This window comes from Antechinus flavipes, chromosome 5 (genome assembly GCF_016432865.1).
Source record: "Antechinus flavipes isolate AdamAnt ecotype Samford, QLD, Australia chromosome 5, AdamAnt_v2, whole genome shotgun sequence".
NCBI classification, from domain to species: Eukaryota; Metazoa; Chordata; class Mammalia; order Dasyuromorphia; family Dasyuridae; genus Antechinus; species Antechinus flavipes.
In genome coordinates this window covers 32255872-32272046 of record NC_067402.1, presented here as the reverse complement: position 1 = coordinate 32272046, position 16175 = coordinate 32255872, and the positions used below count along the sequence as shown (strand labels likewise).

Here is a 16175-nt window from a genome sequence, read left to right as displayed (position 1 = left end):
ACTAGAAAATAGGGTATTCTCCAAATAGCAAACTTTTAAAATTTCTTTTCTGCAAAGATGATGGAAATCAATGTGGTACAGTAGGAAGTAGATTGGAATTGGAATTAGAGAGCTTTAGCTTGAACCCAAGCTTTGAGAGAGCTTGGACAAGACATTTAACCTTACTATCCATCTGTTTCCTCAACTGTAAGGTGAGGATAATAATAGTACCTCTGTCTCAAGGTTGTTTTAAGAATCAAAAAGGATAAATGTAAAATGCCTTGCAAACCTAAAAGTAATATCTAATTGATATTTGATATTATTGTTAATATTTTTATCCACATCATCATTATTATTCTAGCCACTACACCATGCTGACATTTTAAGAGAACTATTAAATAATGAAATAATGACATGGCCTGACCAGTACAGAATTCCTTTCCCATTTGAAATTTTCTCCCTTATTTTCCCTGTAGGATGGCTTCATGAGCTGGGAAAACGTCTGGAATCTCCATATTATGGTGGCAATAACACCTTAGGAGGCCCATCCATCCGAAGTGCCTACATTGCAGCCCTGTATTTCACCCTCAGCAGCCTCACCAGTGTTGGATTTGGGAATGTCTCTGCCAACACAGATGCAGAAAAGATCTTTTCCATCTGCACCATGCTAATTGGCGGTAAGTAAACCATTTTCCTTTTTTCCCCAAGCAGGAACGAGCTACTCTTCAAACTATCCATCCTTTAGCCTTTGTACTATGTACTACAACACACAAAACAACAAAGGTTCAGTTGGAATTATTCACAATAAGAATTCCACTTTTTCTAGTGATCATTTTTTAGTGTACAATATTTATGCTAATACACACCAATGATGTCAGGGAATTCCATTTGGAAGAAAAGTTTATAATCAATAGCCAATTAGGAACTTGTTCATATTCTCTTAATAGCTGTAATCACAACTTCTTAAACCTGTTGTCGTTATGAGTAAGGGAGATTCTAGGTCTAAGTTTGAACAGTTTTTTGTATCTCAAATTATCTTTCATTCTTGCAATCCAGTCAATGATGTCAAATTTTGTTAATCTATAATGTAATAAAGATTGCAGTGGATCAGCTACATAGGAATATTGAAAAAAATGAACTATGAGAACTTCCATAATTAAATAATAAGAAACAAATCTCCCTACATTACATTGTCAATCTCAAAGCTTGTAGAAGTTTGGAATGTGTCGTTTGAAAAAGTAATAGTCTTTGTAGTTCAGTTACATTTGAGAAAGTTCAGTGGCCAGAATGTATAGTTAGGTTCCTATTAGTGAAAATAACACATCCTATGGTGTGATCACATGTATTTGAATTCATCATTAAATACATTTAATGTGTAATTAAATACATTTAATATGTAAAATATAGTAGTTAATCCAGTCCCGATGGAAATATTTGAATAATATGATCACTTCAGAAATTAATTTTTGCACTTCTTAGGAAAACTATATGAACTTTTACAAGAGTTTGTAAAGCTCTTGTTAGGATATTATCTGATCAAGCCAGACTACATTATGACTTCCTTATGAATGATAATCTAAATGCTGTAATATTCCAAACCTTCTATGATCCATGATCTCCTTCATGTGAACATATCCTTTAATTATCAGATTATAAATAATCCATGACTGTTTTCCTATGAGACTTTACCTCATGTCTTCCCCTAAGGTTCCTATAGACAGTCCACCCAATATACAAAAGAGTTTCTTCTTCTCTTAATTTTGCATGGGTATAAATTATCTAAATGGTCATTCTATCTGTTTTCCCTAATTCTTGCCACATTCCTGGCTCATCTTTTTTTTCAACACTTACTCTTTATAATTTTCATTTTTATGTTTTTTAACCATTGCCTCAGAAAAGACTTAGGAAGACTTTGTATTGTAGGAAGATGATTGGCTGTGAAGTTTCAAATAATTAAGCAATATTTGTTAAATACATACTCTAAGTTCTATTTTTAAACTAAATGGGGAAGACAAAGAAAAGGCACAAACACCTACTACTCTCAGAAAGTTTGTGGGCCAGATGGGGACATAGAACATTCACAAATATAAAATAGTTTCTAATATCAAGTAACACAGAAATGTTAAACGAGTGAAATATAGAGAGAAGGAAGAGACCAGTGGGACTGGTATAGTCAAGAAAAACTGACTTCATGAAGACAAAGAATTTGTAGAATAGAAATTGGATTGTGTGACCCAGCAGTATTTCTACTGGCCTATATCCCAAAAAGAACTTAAAGGAAGGAAAAAGACCCACATGTGCAAAAATGTTTATGGCAACTCTCTTTGTGAGTGTTTGCCTGTCAATTAGAGAATGGCTGAATAAGTTATGGTATATGAATGTTATGGAATATTATTGTTCTGTAAGAAATGACCAATGGGATGATTTTAGAGATTTCAGAGAATTGAAGCTAAGTGAAATGAGCAGAACCAGGAGATCATTAAACACAACAAGATTATACGATGATCAATTCTGATGCACATGGCTCTTTTCAACAATGAGATGATTCAAACCACTTCCAATGATCTTGTGATGAAGAGAGCCATCTGCACCCAGAGAAAGAACTGTGGAAACTGAGTGTGGACCACAACATAGCATTTTCACTCTTTTTGTTGTTGTTTGCTTGCATTTTGTTTTCTTTCTCATTTTTTTCCCTTTTTGACCTAATTTTTTCTTTCAGGGAAGATAATTGTATACATATGTATACATATGCATGTATTGTATATATATGCATATATTGTATTTAATATATATATTTTACCATGTTTAACGTAAAGAAGAGAAATTGGGTTGTGTGCCCTATAGAAAGATATGTAAATAGTGAAATGGGCTGGCAGTGGTGTTAAATTACTCTCGTTTCTTAGAAAAACATAACAAGAGCTTGATGAATTGTAAAGTAGAAAAGTCTTATTGCATTTAGAGTAGGAAGAAATCTTTCGATCTTTCTTTTCATAGAAAGGGAAAGTGAGGTCCCTCACTTGTCCAAGTGACTTGTCCAAGATTAAAGTAGCAGAACTGGAATTTGAACCTAGGTCTCTGATACCAAATTCATACATCATCCTACTTCAGCTTTGTAGTCCATTTATTGAATGGTCTACTTTTTGAACTCATGAAACCAATGTTAAAAGGAAAGCCACTTCAAGAGTAAATGCAGTCTGCAGCTTTTAAGTATTTTGTACATATCCTTCTGTTCCTGATGGAAGTTTTGAGAAACACTCGGGATCTGAGGACTTAAGCCTACTAAATTAGAATTTGCAGTTATCTGTCAGATATGCTGGTCTGTTCTCCATTGATTTACCCACTATATTCTGTACAGTCAGTGACTCATATTTTCCTAGTGCATAAACCATTCTCTGCAAGTACAGAGGTTTATGAAACAGCGTTAACTCTTTCAAGCTATGATATCACTTGGACAATTTTTCTGCGTGACACAAACGTATATCTGAATTAGATGATGATAAAATAGCCTGATAATTATTATAGAAAGCCATCTTAGTTCATTTGTGTTTTCTCTCGGTGTGTCTCTCTGTCTGTCTTTCTCTCTTTCTTTCTCTCTTCCTCTTTCCCTCTCTCTTTATATCTCTCTCACTATCTCTGCCTCCATCTCTCTCACCTTTCTTTTTTTTTTTTTTTTTTTTTTTTTTTTTAAGTTTTTTTATTTAATAATTACATTATATTGACACTCATTTCTGTTCCGATTTTTTTCCCCTCTCTCCCTCCACCCCCTCCCCTAGATGGCAAGCAGTCCTTTATATGTTGGATATATTGCAGTATATCCTAGATACAATATATGTTTGCAGAACCGAACAGTTCTCTTGTTGCGTAGGGAGAATTGGATTCAGAAGGTATAAATAATCCGGGAAGAAAAACAAAAATGCAGATAGTTCACATTCGTTTCCCAGTGTTCTTTCTTTGGGTGTAGCTGCTTTTGTCCGTCATTTATCAATTGAAACTCAGGTCTCTTTGTCAAAGAAATCCACTTCCATCAAAATATGTCCTCATACAATATCGTTGTCGAAGTGTATAATGATCTCCTGGTTCTGCTCATTTCACTTAGCATCAGTTCATGAAGGTCTCTCCAAGCCTCTCTGTATTCATCCTGCTGGTCATTTCTTACAGAACAATAATATTCCATAACATTCATATACCACAATTTACCCAGCCATTCTCCAATTGATGGGCATCCATTCATTTTCCAGTTTCTAGCCACTACAAACAGGGCTGCTACAAACATTTTGGCACATACAGGTCCCTTTCCCTTCTTTAGTATTTCTTTGGGATATAAGCCCAATAGAAACACTGCTGGATCAAAGGATATGCACATTTTGATAATTTTTTGGGCATAATTCCAGATTGCTCTCCAGAATGGTTGGATTCGTTCACAACTCCACCAACAATGCATTAGTGTCCCAGTTTTCCCGCATCCCCTCCAACATTCATCATTATTTTTTCCTGTCATCTTAGCCAATCTGACAGGTGTGTAGTGGTATCTCAGAGTTGTCTTAATTTGCATTTCTCTGATCAATAATGATTTGGAACACTCTTTCATATGAGTGGTAATAGTTTCAATCTCATCCTCTGAAAATTGTCTGTTCATATCCTTTGACCATTTATCAATTGGAGAATGGCTTGATTTCTTATAAATTTGAGTCAGTTCTCTATATATTTTGGAAATGAGGCCTTTATCAGAACCTTTAACTGTGAAAATGTTTTCCCAGTTTGTTGCTTCCCTTCTAATCTTGTTTGCATTAGTTTTATTTGTACAAAGGCTTTTTAATTTGATGTAATCGAAATTTTCTATTCTGTGATCAGTAATGGTCTCTAGTTCATCTTTGGTCACAAATTTCTTTCTCCTCCACAAGTCTGAGAGATAAACTATTCTATGTTCCTCTAATTTATTTATAGTCTCGTTCTTTATGCCTAGGTCATAGACCCATTTTGATCTTATCTTGGTATATGGTGTTAAGTGTGGGTCCATGCCTAATTTCTGCCATACTAATTTCCAATTATCCCAGCAGTTTTTATCAAATATTGAATTCTTTTCCCAGAAGTTAGGGGCTTTGGGTTTGTCAAACACTAGATTGCTATAATTGACTATTCTGTCTTGTGAGCCTAGCCTTTTCCACTGATCCACTAATCTATTTCTTAGCCAATACCAAATGGTTTTGGTGACTGCTGCTTTATAATATAATTTTAGATCAGGTACAGCTAGGCCACCTTCATTTGATTTTTTTTTCATTAGTTCCCTTGAGATTCTCGACTTTTTATTGTTCCATATGAATTTTGTTGTTATTTTTTCTAGATCAATAAAATATTTTCTTGGAAGTCTGATTGGTATAGCACTAAATAAATAGATTAGTTTAGGGAGTATTGTCATCTTTATTATGTTCGCTCGGCCAATCCAAGAGCACTTAATATTTTTCCAATTATTTAAGTCTGACTTTATTTGTGTGGAGACTTTTTTATAATTTTGCTCATATAATTCCTGACTTTCCTTTGGTAGATAGATTCCCAAATATTTTATGGTATCAACAGTTATTCTGAATGGAATTTCTCTTTGTATCTCTTGCTGTTGGGTTTTGTTGGTGATGTATAAAAATGCTGAGGATTTATGGGGATTTATTTTGTAGCCAGCTACTTTGCTAAAATTATGAATTATTTCCAATAGCTTTTTGGTAGAATCTCTGGGGTTCTCTAGGTATACCATCATATCATCTGCAAAGAGTGATAGTTTGGTTTCCTCATTGCCTACTCTAATTCCTTTTATATCTTTCTCGACTCTTATTGCCGAGGCTAGTGTTTCTAATACGATATTAAATAATAATGGTGATAGTGGGCAACCTTGCTTCACTCCAGATCTTACTGGGAAAGGTTCCAGTTTTTCCCCATTGCATATGATGCTTACTGATGGTTTTAAATATATGCTTCTGACTATTTTAAGGAAAAGTCCATTTATTCCTATGCTCTCAAGTGTTTTTATTAGGAATGGATGTTGGATTTTATCAAATGCTTTTTCTGCATCTATTGAGATGATCATGTGGTTTTTGTTTGTTTGGTTATTGATATAGTCAATTATGCTAATAGTTTTCCTAATATTGAACCAGCCCTGCATTCCTGGTATAAATCCTACTTGGTCATAGTGTATTATCCTGGTGACAATTTTCTGTAATCTTTTTGCTAATATTTTATTTAAGATTTTAGCATCAATATTCATTAGGGAGATTGGTCTATAATTTTCTTTCTCTGTTTTCAGCCTACCTGGTTTAGGTATCAGTACCATATCTGTGTCATAAAAGGAGTTTGGTAGGACTCCTTCAATCCCTATTTTTTCAAATAGTTTATATAACATTGGAGTTAATTGTTCTTTAAATGTTTGGTAGAATTCACATGTAAATCCATCTGGTCCTGGGGATTTTTTCTTAGGGAGTTGATTGATAGTTTGTTCTATTTCTTTTTCTGAGATGGGACTGTTTAGGATATTTACTTCTTCCTCTGTTAGTTTGGGCAAGCTGTATTTTTGGAGGTATTTTTCTATTTCATTTAAGTTGTCGAATTTATTGGCATAAAGTTGGGCAAAGTAACTCCTAATTATTGCTCTAATTTCCTCTTCGTTAGTGGTGAGTTCTCCCTTTTCATTTTTAAGACTAACAATTTGATTTTCCTCTTTCCTTTTTTTAATCAGATTTACTAAGGGTTTGTCTATTTTGTTGGTTTTTTCATAGAACCAACTCTTAGTTTTATTAATCAATTCGATAGTTTTTTTACTTTCAATTTTATTGATCTCACCTTTTACTTTTAGAATTTCAAGTTTAGTGTTTGACTGGGGGTTTTTAATTTGTTCCTTTTCTAGCATTTTTAATTGCAAACCCAATTCATTGACCTTCTCTTTCTCTATTTTATACAAATAGGCCTCTAGAGATATGAAATTTCCCCTTATTACCGCTTTGGCTGCATCCCATACATTTTGGTATGATGTCTCATTATTATCGTTTTCTTGGGTGAAGTTATTAATTATGTCTATGATTTGCTGTTTTACCCAATCATTCTTTAGTATGAGATTATTTAGTTTCCAATTATTTTTTGGTCTACTTCCCCCTGCTTTTTTGTTGAATGTAATTTTCATTGCATCGTGGTCTGAAAAGGATGCATTTACTATTTCTGCCTTACTACATTTGAGTTTGAGGTTTTTATGTCCTAATATATGGTCAATTTTTGTATAGGTTCCATGAACTGCTGAAAAGAAAGTGTATTCCTTTCTGTCTCCATTACATTTTCTCCAGAGATCTATCATATCTAGCTTTTCTAGTATTCTGTTTACCTCTTTAACTTCTTTCTTATTTATTTTCTGGTTTGATTTATCTAATTCTGAGAGTGCAAGGTTAAGATCTCCCACTATTATAGTTTTACTGTCTATTTCTTCTTGCAGCTCTCTTAGTTTCTCTTTTAAGAATTTAGATGCTACCCCACTTGGTGCATATATGTTTAATATAGATAGTGCTTCATTATCCATGCTACCCTTTAGCAAGATATAGTGTCCTTCCTTATCTCTTTTAATTAGGTCAATTTTTGCTTTAGCTTGATCTGAGATCAGGATAGCTACCCCTGCTTTTTTGACTTCACCTGAAGCATAGTAGATTTTGCTCCAACCTTTTACCTTTAACCTGCATGTATCTCCCCGCTTCAGGTGTGTTTCCTGTAAACAACATATTGTAGGATTCTGGCTTTTAATCCATTCTGCTAACCGCTTCCTCTTTATGGGGGAGTTTACCCCGTTCACATTTATGGTTAGAATGACCAATTCTGTATTACTTGCCATCTTGTTAACCCCGGTTTATGCTTTCCTCCCTTCTTTCCCCTTTCCCCCCCTTCCAAGTATTAAGCTTGTGAGCACCCCTTGTTTCTCACAGCCCTCCCTTTTTAGTGTTCCTCCCCCCGTCTTAGAGTTCCTCCCCCTATCTTACCCCTTTCCCTCCCAGTTCCTGTATTCCCTTCCGCTTAGCTTATTCCTTCCCTTTCCACTTTTCCCTTCTCACTTTTCAATGAGATGGGAGAAGTTTCACCATAGATTGAATATGTCTTAAGATTTTTCACTTAAAGCCAATTCTGAAGGCAGTAAGATACCCACTATATTCCTCCCCCTCCATTCTTTCTCTCAGATATAATAGGTTTCCTATGCCTCTTCATGAGATGTACTACCCCCACTTTACCCTTTTTCTGGTACAATGTCCTTTCCACATCAATTTCTAGAACAAGGTATACATGTATTCTTTATGCATCTATATAGTCAAAATATAGTTCCCAAGATTAATCTTTACCTTTTTAGATTTCTCTTGAGTTCTATATTTGTAGATCAAACTTTTTGTTAAGCTCTGGTTTTTTCATCAGAAATAGATGAAATTCGCTTACTTCGTTGAATGTCCATCTTCTTCCCTGGAAAAAGATGCTCATTCTCGCTGGGTAAGTTATTTTTGGTTGCATACCAAGTTCCTTAGCCTTTCGGAATATCATATTCCAGGCCCTTCGATCTTTTAATGTGGATGCTGCCAGATCCTGGGTGATCCTTATTGTGGCTCCTTGATACTTGAATTGGGTTTTTCTAGCCGCTTGCAATATTTTATCTTTCATCTGAGGGTTCTGGCATTTGGCCACTATATTCCTTGGTGTTTTGATTTTAGGATCCCTTTCAGTGGGTGATCGATGAATCCTTTCAATGTTTATTTTTTCCTCTGTTCCTATGACTTCTGGGCAGTTCTCTTTGATAATTTCCTGGAAGACAGTGTCCAGGCTCTTTTTTTCATCATGTTTTTCTGGGAGTCCAATGATTCTCAGATTGTCTCTCCTGGATCTGTTTTCCAGGTCTGTTGTCTTCCCCAGAAGGTATTTCACATTTTTCTCCATTGTTTGATTTTTTTGGATTTGCTTGACTGATTCTTCTTGTCTCCTCGAGTCATTCAATTCCACTTGTTCAATTCTGATTTTCAGTGAAGTATTCTCTTCACTCACTTTTTTAAAATCTTTCTCTAATTGTCCAATTGAGTTCTTTTGTTCTGTGGAATTTTTTTCCATTTCGCCAATTTTGTTTTCCAGTTCACTAATCCTATTTTTCAAGGATTTTACTTCTTTATCCACTCTCTCTTTAACTGACTTCTCCAGGCTCTTTTGCCAAGCCTCCCTCTCCTTTTCCCAAGCCTCCTTCTCCTTTTGCCAAGCCTCACTCTGCTTTCCCCATTTTTCTTCTAGCTCCCTTGTGAGAGCCTTTTTAATCACTTCTATGAGGTTCATCTGTGCTGAGGAACAGACGATCTCCTCCTTTGGGGAATCACCTGGGGACTGCCTGTTTTTAGTCTCCTCAGGATTTAGAGTCTGCTCTCTATCTGTGTAGAAGCTGTCTAGGGTTAAAGTCCTCTTCAGCTTCTTGCTCATTCTGTCTATTAATCAGAGACAAACTACCAAAGAAAAACAGAAAAAACTGGAGTCTTTCTTTGGGGGGGGGGGCTGGGTGTGTTATCGAGCTTCCTCTACAGACTGCAGGGGGCAGCAGTGAGGCACTAGCAGGACTGTGCTGCGCCTGCGCTCTGAGATCCCAAAGCGTGCTGAGTCACTGGGGGGGGGGAAGGGGGGGGGCGGCCAGGTCCTGAGAGACTCCAGCTGTTTGCGGTTGTATTCTTCAGCCCCGGTGTTTTTAGCTTCTCTGCTGGGCTGTTGACTTGCTGCAGGTTCCAAACCTGTAGCGAAGCTCTCCCCGCAGAGACAGCTGCGATCACTCCCCACCCCCTCTCCAGTCTGCTCCCGTGCTCTCACTGCCGCTGCCCGCCGCCTGCGCCCGATCTAAAACCGCCCCAGCCCTCCAGTAAAGACAGACCTTTCTTGGCGGATCTCAAGGATGGCTTCTCTTGGTAACTATTTGTGGGTTTTTTTCAGTCAAGCATTGATTCAGAGGCTTGTAATGAAGTGGATAGTGAGAGAAAGCGCGGAGCTTATGCAACTGTGAGCCTCCTCTCCGCCATCTTAACCGGAAGTCCCTCTCTCACCTTTCTAATCATCTGTCTATTTAGCTATACATCTATCTACCTACCTACCTACCTATCTATATCTCTCTGTGTTCTTATCTCTCCATATAGTTGTATGCCCTCAGAAAAGTATTAAAAAAGGTAGAATGAATATTCTTGGTTTCCTTCAAGGTTCATTTCAAACATCATCTTCAACATGAAATCTTTCATGACCCCCCCCTTACTCCCTCCAACTGTTGATGCTCTTTGCCCTGATTATTTATTTTGTGTTTACTCCGTATTTATTTTTTTTGGGTGTGTGTGTGTGTGTGTGTGTGTGTGTGTGTGTGTGTGTAGTGTCTCCATCCACAGAATAAAACAGCCTGAGCACAGGAACAGTTTCATTATTTTTCTTTTGAATTTAATATTAGTTTTATTTTCATCTATCCCAATACATCATTCATAGTATATTAAAACCTATTTTTCTTAGGTATAATGTTATACTTCAAAACTCTTCAGTGATTCCCTATTGTTTTCTAACTAAAGTTTAAATTCCTTTGGCTAGCATTGAAGGCTTTCTATAGTCTGGAATTATATTACTTTTTTTCAATCTTAGTTAATTTTGGTATCCTTATGCTAAACACAAACTAGTATACTGTGTCCACTAAATAAGCATGCCTCTTATCTTTGTGCTTTGCTTATGCTTATAGTTCCTTTATTTATAATACACTCTTTTCCTCTATTTAATTCATCTTTTAAAATACTTCTTCCATGAAACCTTCCATAGTCATATATCAATGCCTTTTTTCCTCTTCACAAGCTATTTTGTTTTTCAACTCTCAGACTTAGTATATATGCTGTTTTATTATTATCTCTGTGTCATGTCACAAAGTCCTACTATATTGCTTTAATATGGGGTAGAGAGGCCTCTGTGCTCTTAAGTTGATGCTATTAGACCACAAGCTCTAATAGGTTTTTATAAAGCTAGAAAAAACTGGAATAGAGGCATGGAGAGGCCTGTATATCTATGAACAGTTTCATTATTATCTTTCTATCCTATTCTGCTTGTACTGTGCCTGATGCATAGTGAATATTTTAAAAATACTTGTTAACTAGTTAGGATGGCACCTACGTGCCAGATAGAGCATTGAGCCTGGAATCAGGAAGACTTGAGTTCAAATCTAGTCTGAAATATGTACTAGCTGTAGGAGCCACTTAGTCCTGTGTGCCTCAGTTTTCTTATCTGTAAAATGACCTAGAGAAGGAAATGGCAAATTACTCCAGTAAATTTGACAAAAAAAAAAAACCCTGAATGGGAGGGGGGGGTCGTCACAAAAAGTTGCACATAAATTAAACCACTTAACAACTAGGTAGAACATTCCTACAATTTATTTTCCCTAAGCGGATGTACCCAGTTGGCACAACTTTAAAAAAAAAAAAAAAGGCTTCCCTCCTTTTGTGGCCCATTTTTTCTCCTTGGCTCAACATAGCTACACCAGGAGGAAGGCGGCAAGCATGGTTTTGTGGCTTTCAGCTATTAAAAGTGAAGACTGAAAGTATACTACAGCTCCAAAATACAAACAGCAAGGACCTGAATATCCTGAAAATAAAAAAACAGGAATAATTTTTCCTCACAAGAGAATGACATGGTAAGATAATATCAATAATAATTATGATAATGATAAAATAATATATAATAACTGACAAAGTGCTATGCCTGGAGTCACCTCAGACACTTCCTAGCCGTATGATCCTATGTAGGTCACTTAACCCTATTTGCCTCAGTTTCCTTATCTGTAAAATGAGCTGGAGAAGGATGTGGCCAACCACTTCAGTACCTCTGCCCCTCCAAAACCCAAATGGAGTCACAAAGTCCAAATGGACTCTGAGGAAAATGTTGTCAACTTCCAAAAGGTTGTGAAGTTCTCTCCTTGAGTAAGTAGTATAATGTAGCATGATAAGAGTAGTACTGGATTTGGAATCTGGGTTTGAATTCCAACTCAGATACTTACTGTCTACGTAATATACCAAAAGTCTCTTAATTTCCCTAAGCCTCATTTCTCCTTTCTGAGATATAAGCAAATTAGATTAAATCAGGAGTTTTCAACTTTTTCTGTATCATGGGCCACTTTGCTAATACACTAAAAATCATAGATTCCTTCACAGAAACATATTTAACTGTATAAAGTAAAATATATAGGATCACAGAATAAACCAATTATACTGAAATAGAACTTTTTTTAAAAGTTCATGGACCCCAATTTAAGGACCTCTGACTAGATCACCTCAAAAAGCTCTTTTTACCCTAAATATTTGATTCTGTTATTTAATTTGAACCTCAAAGTAACCCTATAGGGAAGGCAGTGCAGGCATTAATATCCCATTTGTTTAAATATGAGGAGGGATTAAGTTCAACTACTTAGTATATATGAGAGGTAAGATTTGAAAACAATTCTTTTTTTTCCTCCAAGTCTAGCACTCTATTCAATTAGCTTTTGAAAGAAACCTTTTATGGTCAGTGAAAATAGCAGTGGGTTGGAATTTCAGATTTGCTTGGTGCTACTTATATGGTCTTGGACAAGTCATTTTATTTTGGTAGGCTATCTATAAAATTAAAGAGAAAAGATTGCCTCTGAAGTCCTTTTCATCTGCAAAGCTATGATCCTATGAAATAAGCAGAACTGCCTTACTGTCTTTGTGATCTGTTTTATTTTTTCCTCAAGTAATTGAGAAGTTATCATCTGATCATAAGTTATATAACATAATAGATTGAAAATTTATCTGAAAGTCAAAGTATATATTTTAGGGTACCATTTTTAAGCATGTGAGAAAGGCCCTTTGGGAATAAATTGGGGGGAAAGAGAGAGTACTTCCTAACTGATGAGAATTTAGACATTCCCAAAACAAACTTGGAAATGTAGTTTGGATGACTAAGGATGACAGTTACATTCTATTTTTTTCCTGGTTTAAAACTTACAAACTGAGACTGAGAGAACACAGTAGCCTTAAAAAAAGAAGAAGAAGAAGAAGAAGAAGAAATTTTGGAAGACAGTACATTAAAAAAAATTACCAGCTAAAGTCTAAGTCTTTCCTTGTGTTGGAAATGAGACATTGAAATTATGGTGATTCAAATAAAGAATAGTCCTTTCCCAACACCGTTCATGAATGCTACAATGAATCCAGTAATTCATTTTATTGATAATGTACAATTATGATGCTAAATGATCTGAACATATTACCTCTCTTACTTTTAAGTGTTTTATGCACATTATAATTAAGCAAGCAGAGTTAAAATCATCTACATAATTAAGGAAAGCAAAGTTAAAATAATGGAATCTGATTGTTCTCAGTAGCCAATTTAATCTCCATGAAAGGGCTATTACATATTTTTAAAGATGGCAGAGCTTCCAAACATTTAGCTTATGAGGATATTAAGGGATCTGATAACTGGGATTTAATTTCATTGACTTGTAGCAGAATCGTCTATTACTTCACTGACAAATGAAGTTCTTCAGTAATTAGACAACATTTTGGATTAAGAATTTTCACACAGATGAAGCCAGAATCTCACACAAAGACCACACAAACTTGAAAAAGAATGGGTTGAGCTTTTAACTATGCAATGTAGGAACTTTAAAAAAATCATTGACTTGTTTCATTTTTAGGGATGCAGATTTGAATAATCGCCAATGAATTTTAAAATATTGAAATTGGTGATTTTTTTTCCCCTTGATGTATTCCTTAACATTGTGGTAGCTTTGGTAGAGTATGATTGAAATTGAACAAAAGAATGTCTATGATCACCCTGAAGATTTCAAATTCTTAGCACCATGCCTTGATACCTCATAAGTACTTTATTGCTTATTTATTGATTTGATCAAGAAGCCGGGAAGCACTGTAGTACCTTGGAGAGCACTGACTAGTGAATCAGAAATCCTGAGTTCAGATTCTATCTCTGAAGGGATCTTGGGCAAGTCACTTTATATAAAAAGGGATTTGTATTAGGTCATTTCAGAGGTTCTTTCCTATTCTATTTCCATAAAACTATAAATCTACAAAGCCTCATTGTCATTTATATAATAAAAGGCTATTAAACAATAGTATTCTCTATTTTCTGCATTTTGTTTCAATAGGTATCTATATGCTTCGTACCTGTATCTTTGTCATAATGTTGTTCATAATAGATTATTGGGATTTAATATATGATTTATTCATCTGAGATCATGTTCATTTCCACAGTTCATTTCTACCCAGACATTCTTTATAACTTTGTTCGTAGTAAGAAGGATTTAGTGTAATAATAAATAACTAGTTTTCATAAAGTACTTAAAAGGTTGTGAAAATTTTTGCAGGTAGTATTACTTTCTTCTCATAATAGTCCTGTGAGGTATATACAGTAAATATTTCCATTTTGCAGATGGGGAAATTGAGGTAGAATGTGGCTAAATGACTTGCCAGGATCACAAAGGAAGTAGCTATCTGAATCCAGAATTCACTCAGTGATCTATTCATTGGACTACTTAGCTGGTTCATGTGAGACTCATTCATCCTAGATCATATTTGAGAAAAGGGTCAGTGAGGATAAAATAGCAGCTCATTTACACAGCTCATAATCCTATAAAATAAACAGTAAAAGTCATTTTATCAGTCCCCTGTCACAGATGAGGAAACTGAGGATGAATGGCTATAACTTATCCACAGTTATATTAATGCTGCAGTCAAGACCACAAGATACTATGCTGCTTCTTTATGAAACTATAGAGTAGTCGGTTCTTAATAGACTCCCACAACACAGCACCCAAAGACAACAGCTTAGTAAGACTAATGGAGACCCATCTTGCTATATGTACTTCTGTTTCCCCCCAGCCTTGATGCATGCTTTGGTCTTTGGGAATGTAACTGCAATCATACAGCGAATGTACTCCAGATGGTCTCTCTACCACACAAGGACAAAGGATTTGAAGGACTTCATCCGTGTCCATCACCTGCCACAGCAGTTAAAGCAGAGGATGCTGGAATATTTCCAAACAACTTGGTCGGTCAATAATGGGATTGATTCCAATGAGGTAACAAGCACCCTCCATCCATTTACCCTTTTAGACACAAGCCATATTTCCTGTTTGTTTTCCAAAATGGAGGGCATTACAGATAAAGATCAATTCCCACAACAATACATAAGGAAAAGGGCACAAATATAAAGGCAGTATTTATTTTTAGAACTCTTCAGAAGCAGATAAATCCCATTTTATCTCCTTACACTGCCATCGGTTTTTATTTAGATTGTATCAAAGCCCTGTACCTGACTTGGCCATTGGCCTAAATTGACCAAACAATCCCATTCAATAGCCAGTTGGAGTTATAGTTTTCACTACTCAATTGTTTGAATTAACCCAGTTGACCAATTGTTATAACATTCTGAAGACAGCAAATTCCTCCTGGGCAGCTGCAAAGGTCAGTTCTTCCAGAAGTGCCCCATAGGTCAACTCATAACACTCCAATATTAGCTAACATTCAGAGTATGTTTAAAGGTTAGCAAAGGACTTTATGTGTGTTATCTTTTATCACAATAGTGATAAAAGTTAGGTGCCGCTTATGAATCCTATTGTACAGATGAGGAAACTGAGTCTGGGAGAGGTTAAATGGCTTGTCCAGGGCAATAGAACTAGTAAGTATATGAGGCGAGATTTGAATTTCTGTATTTCTGACTCCAGCTGCAATCCTCTCTCCATTTCACCACCTAGCTGTTTCCAATCATTCAGGCACCTTCCAAAGACTAGACAATGATGAATGTTCTTTTGGATATATGAGAGGATACCTGGATGAGGTATTCAGGGGTCAGAGTTCAAGGTGGAGAATAAAGACATATTCCATTTTCATTCTATAATGAAAATCAGATGTCGGGGTCCTGGAATCTTGTCTACTCCCTTCAATCTGTCTTAGCAACATATCATTAGCTCTTTTTTCAGTTATTTGTAAGTGAAAGGAGAAATAATAATAATAAATTACATTCATGGAACATTCATTCAAGCCATATAATAATTTTGTGAGGATAACTTAGCTATAATAATGTATGTATATATAATATATTTATAATATTTTATAGATGCATATATATAGTTATGTAGCCTAAGCAAAATGAGGTTTATATTGGTTCTAATTTACCCATAA

General features: G+C 35.6%; 1 protein-coding gene across 1 annotated transcript in view; it reads left to right on the top strand.

Annotated features, from left to right (window-relative positions):
• KCNH8 (potassium voltage-gated channel subfamily H member 8) overlaps positions 1–16175 on the top strand; it is a 291316-nt gene that overhangs the window by 186985 nt on the left and 88156 nt on the right. Inside the window, exons 8-9 of the mRNA XM_051962339.1 lie at positions 456–656; positions 14874–15073. Of these exons, the coding sequence (XP_051818299.1) occupies positions 456–656; positions 14874–15073 (401 nt within the window). The remainder of the gene's footprint in view (positions 1–455; positions 657–14873; positions 15074–16175) is intronic.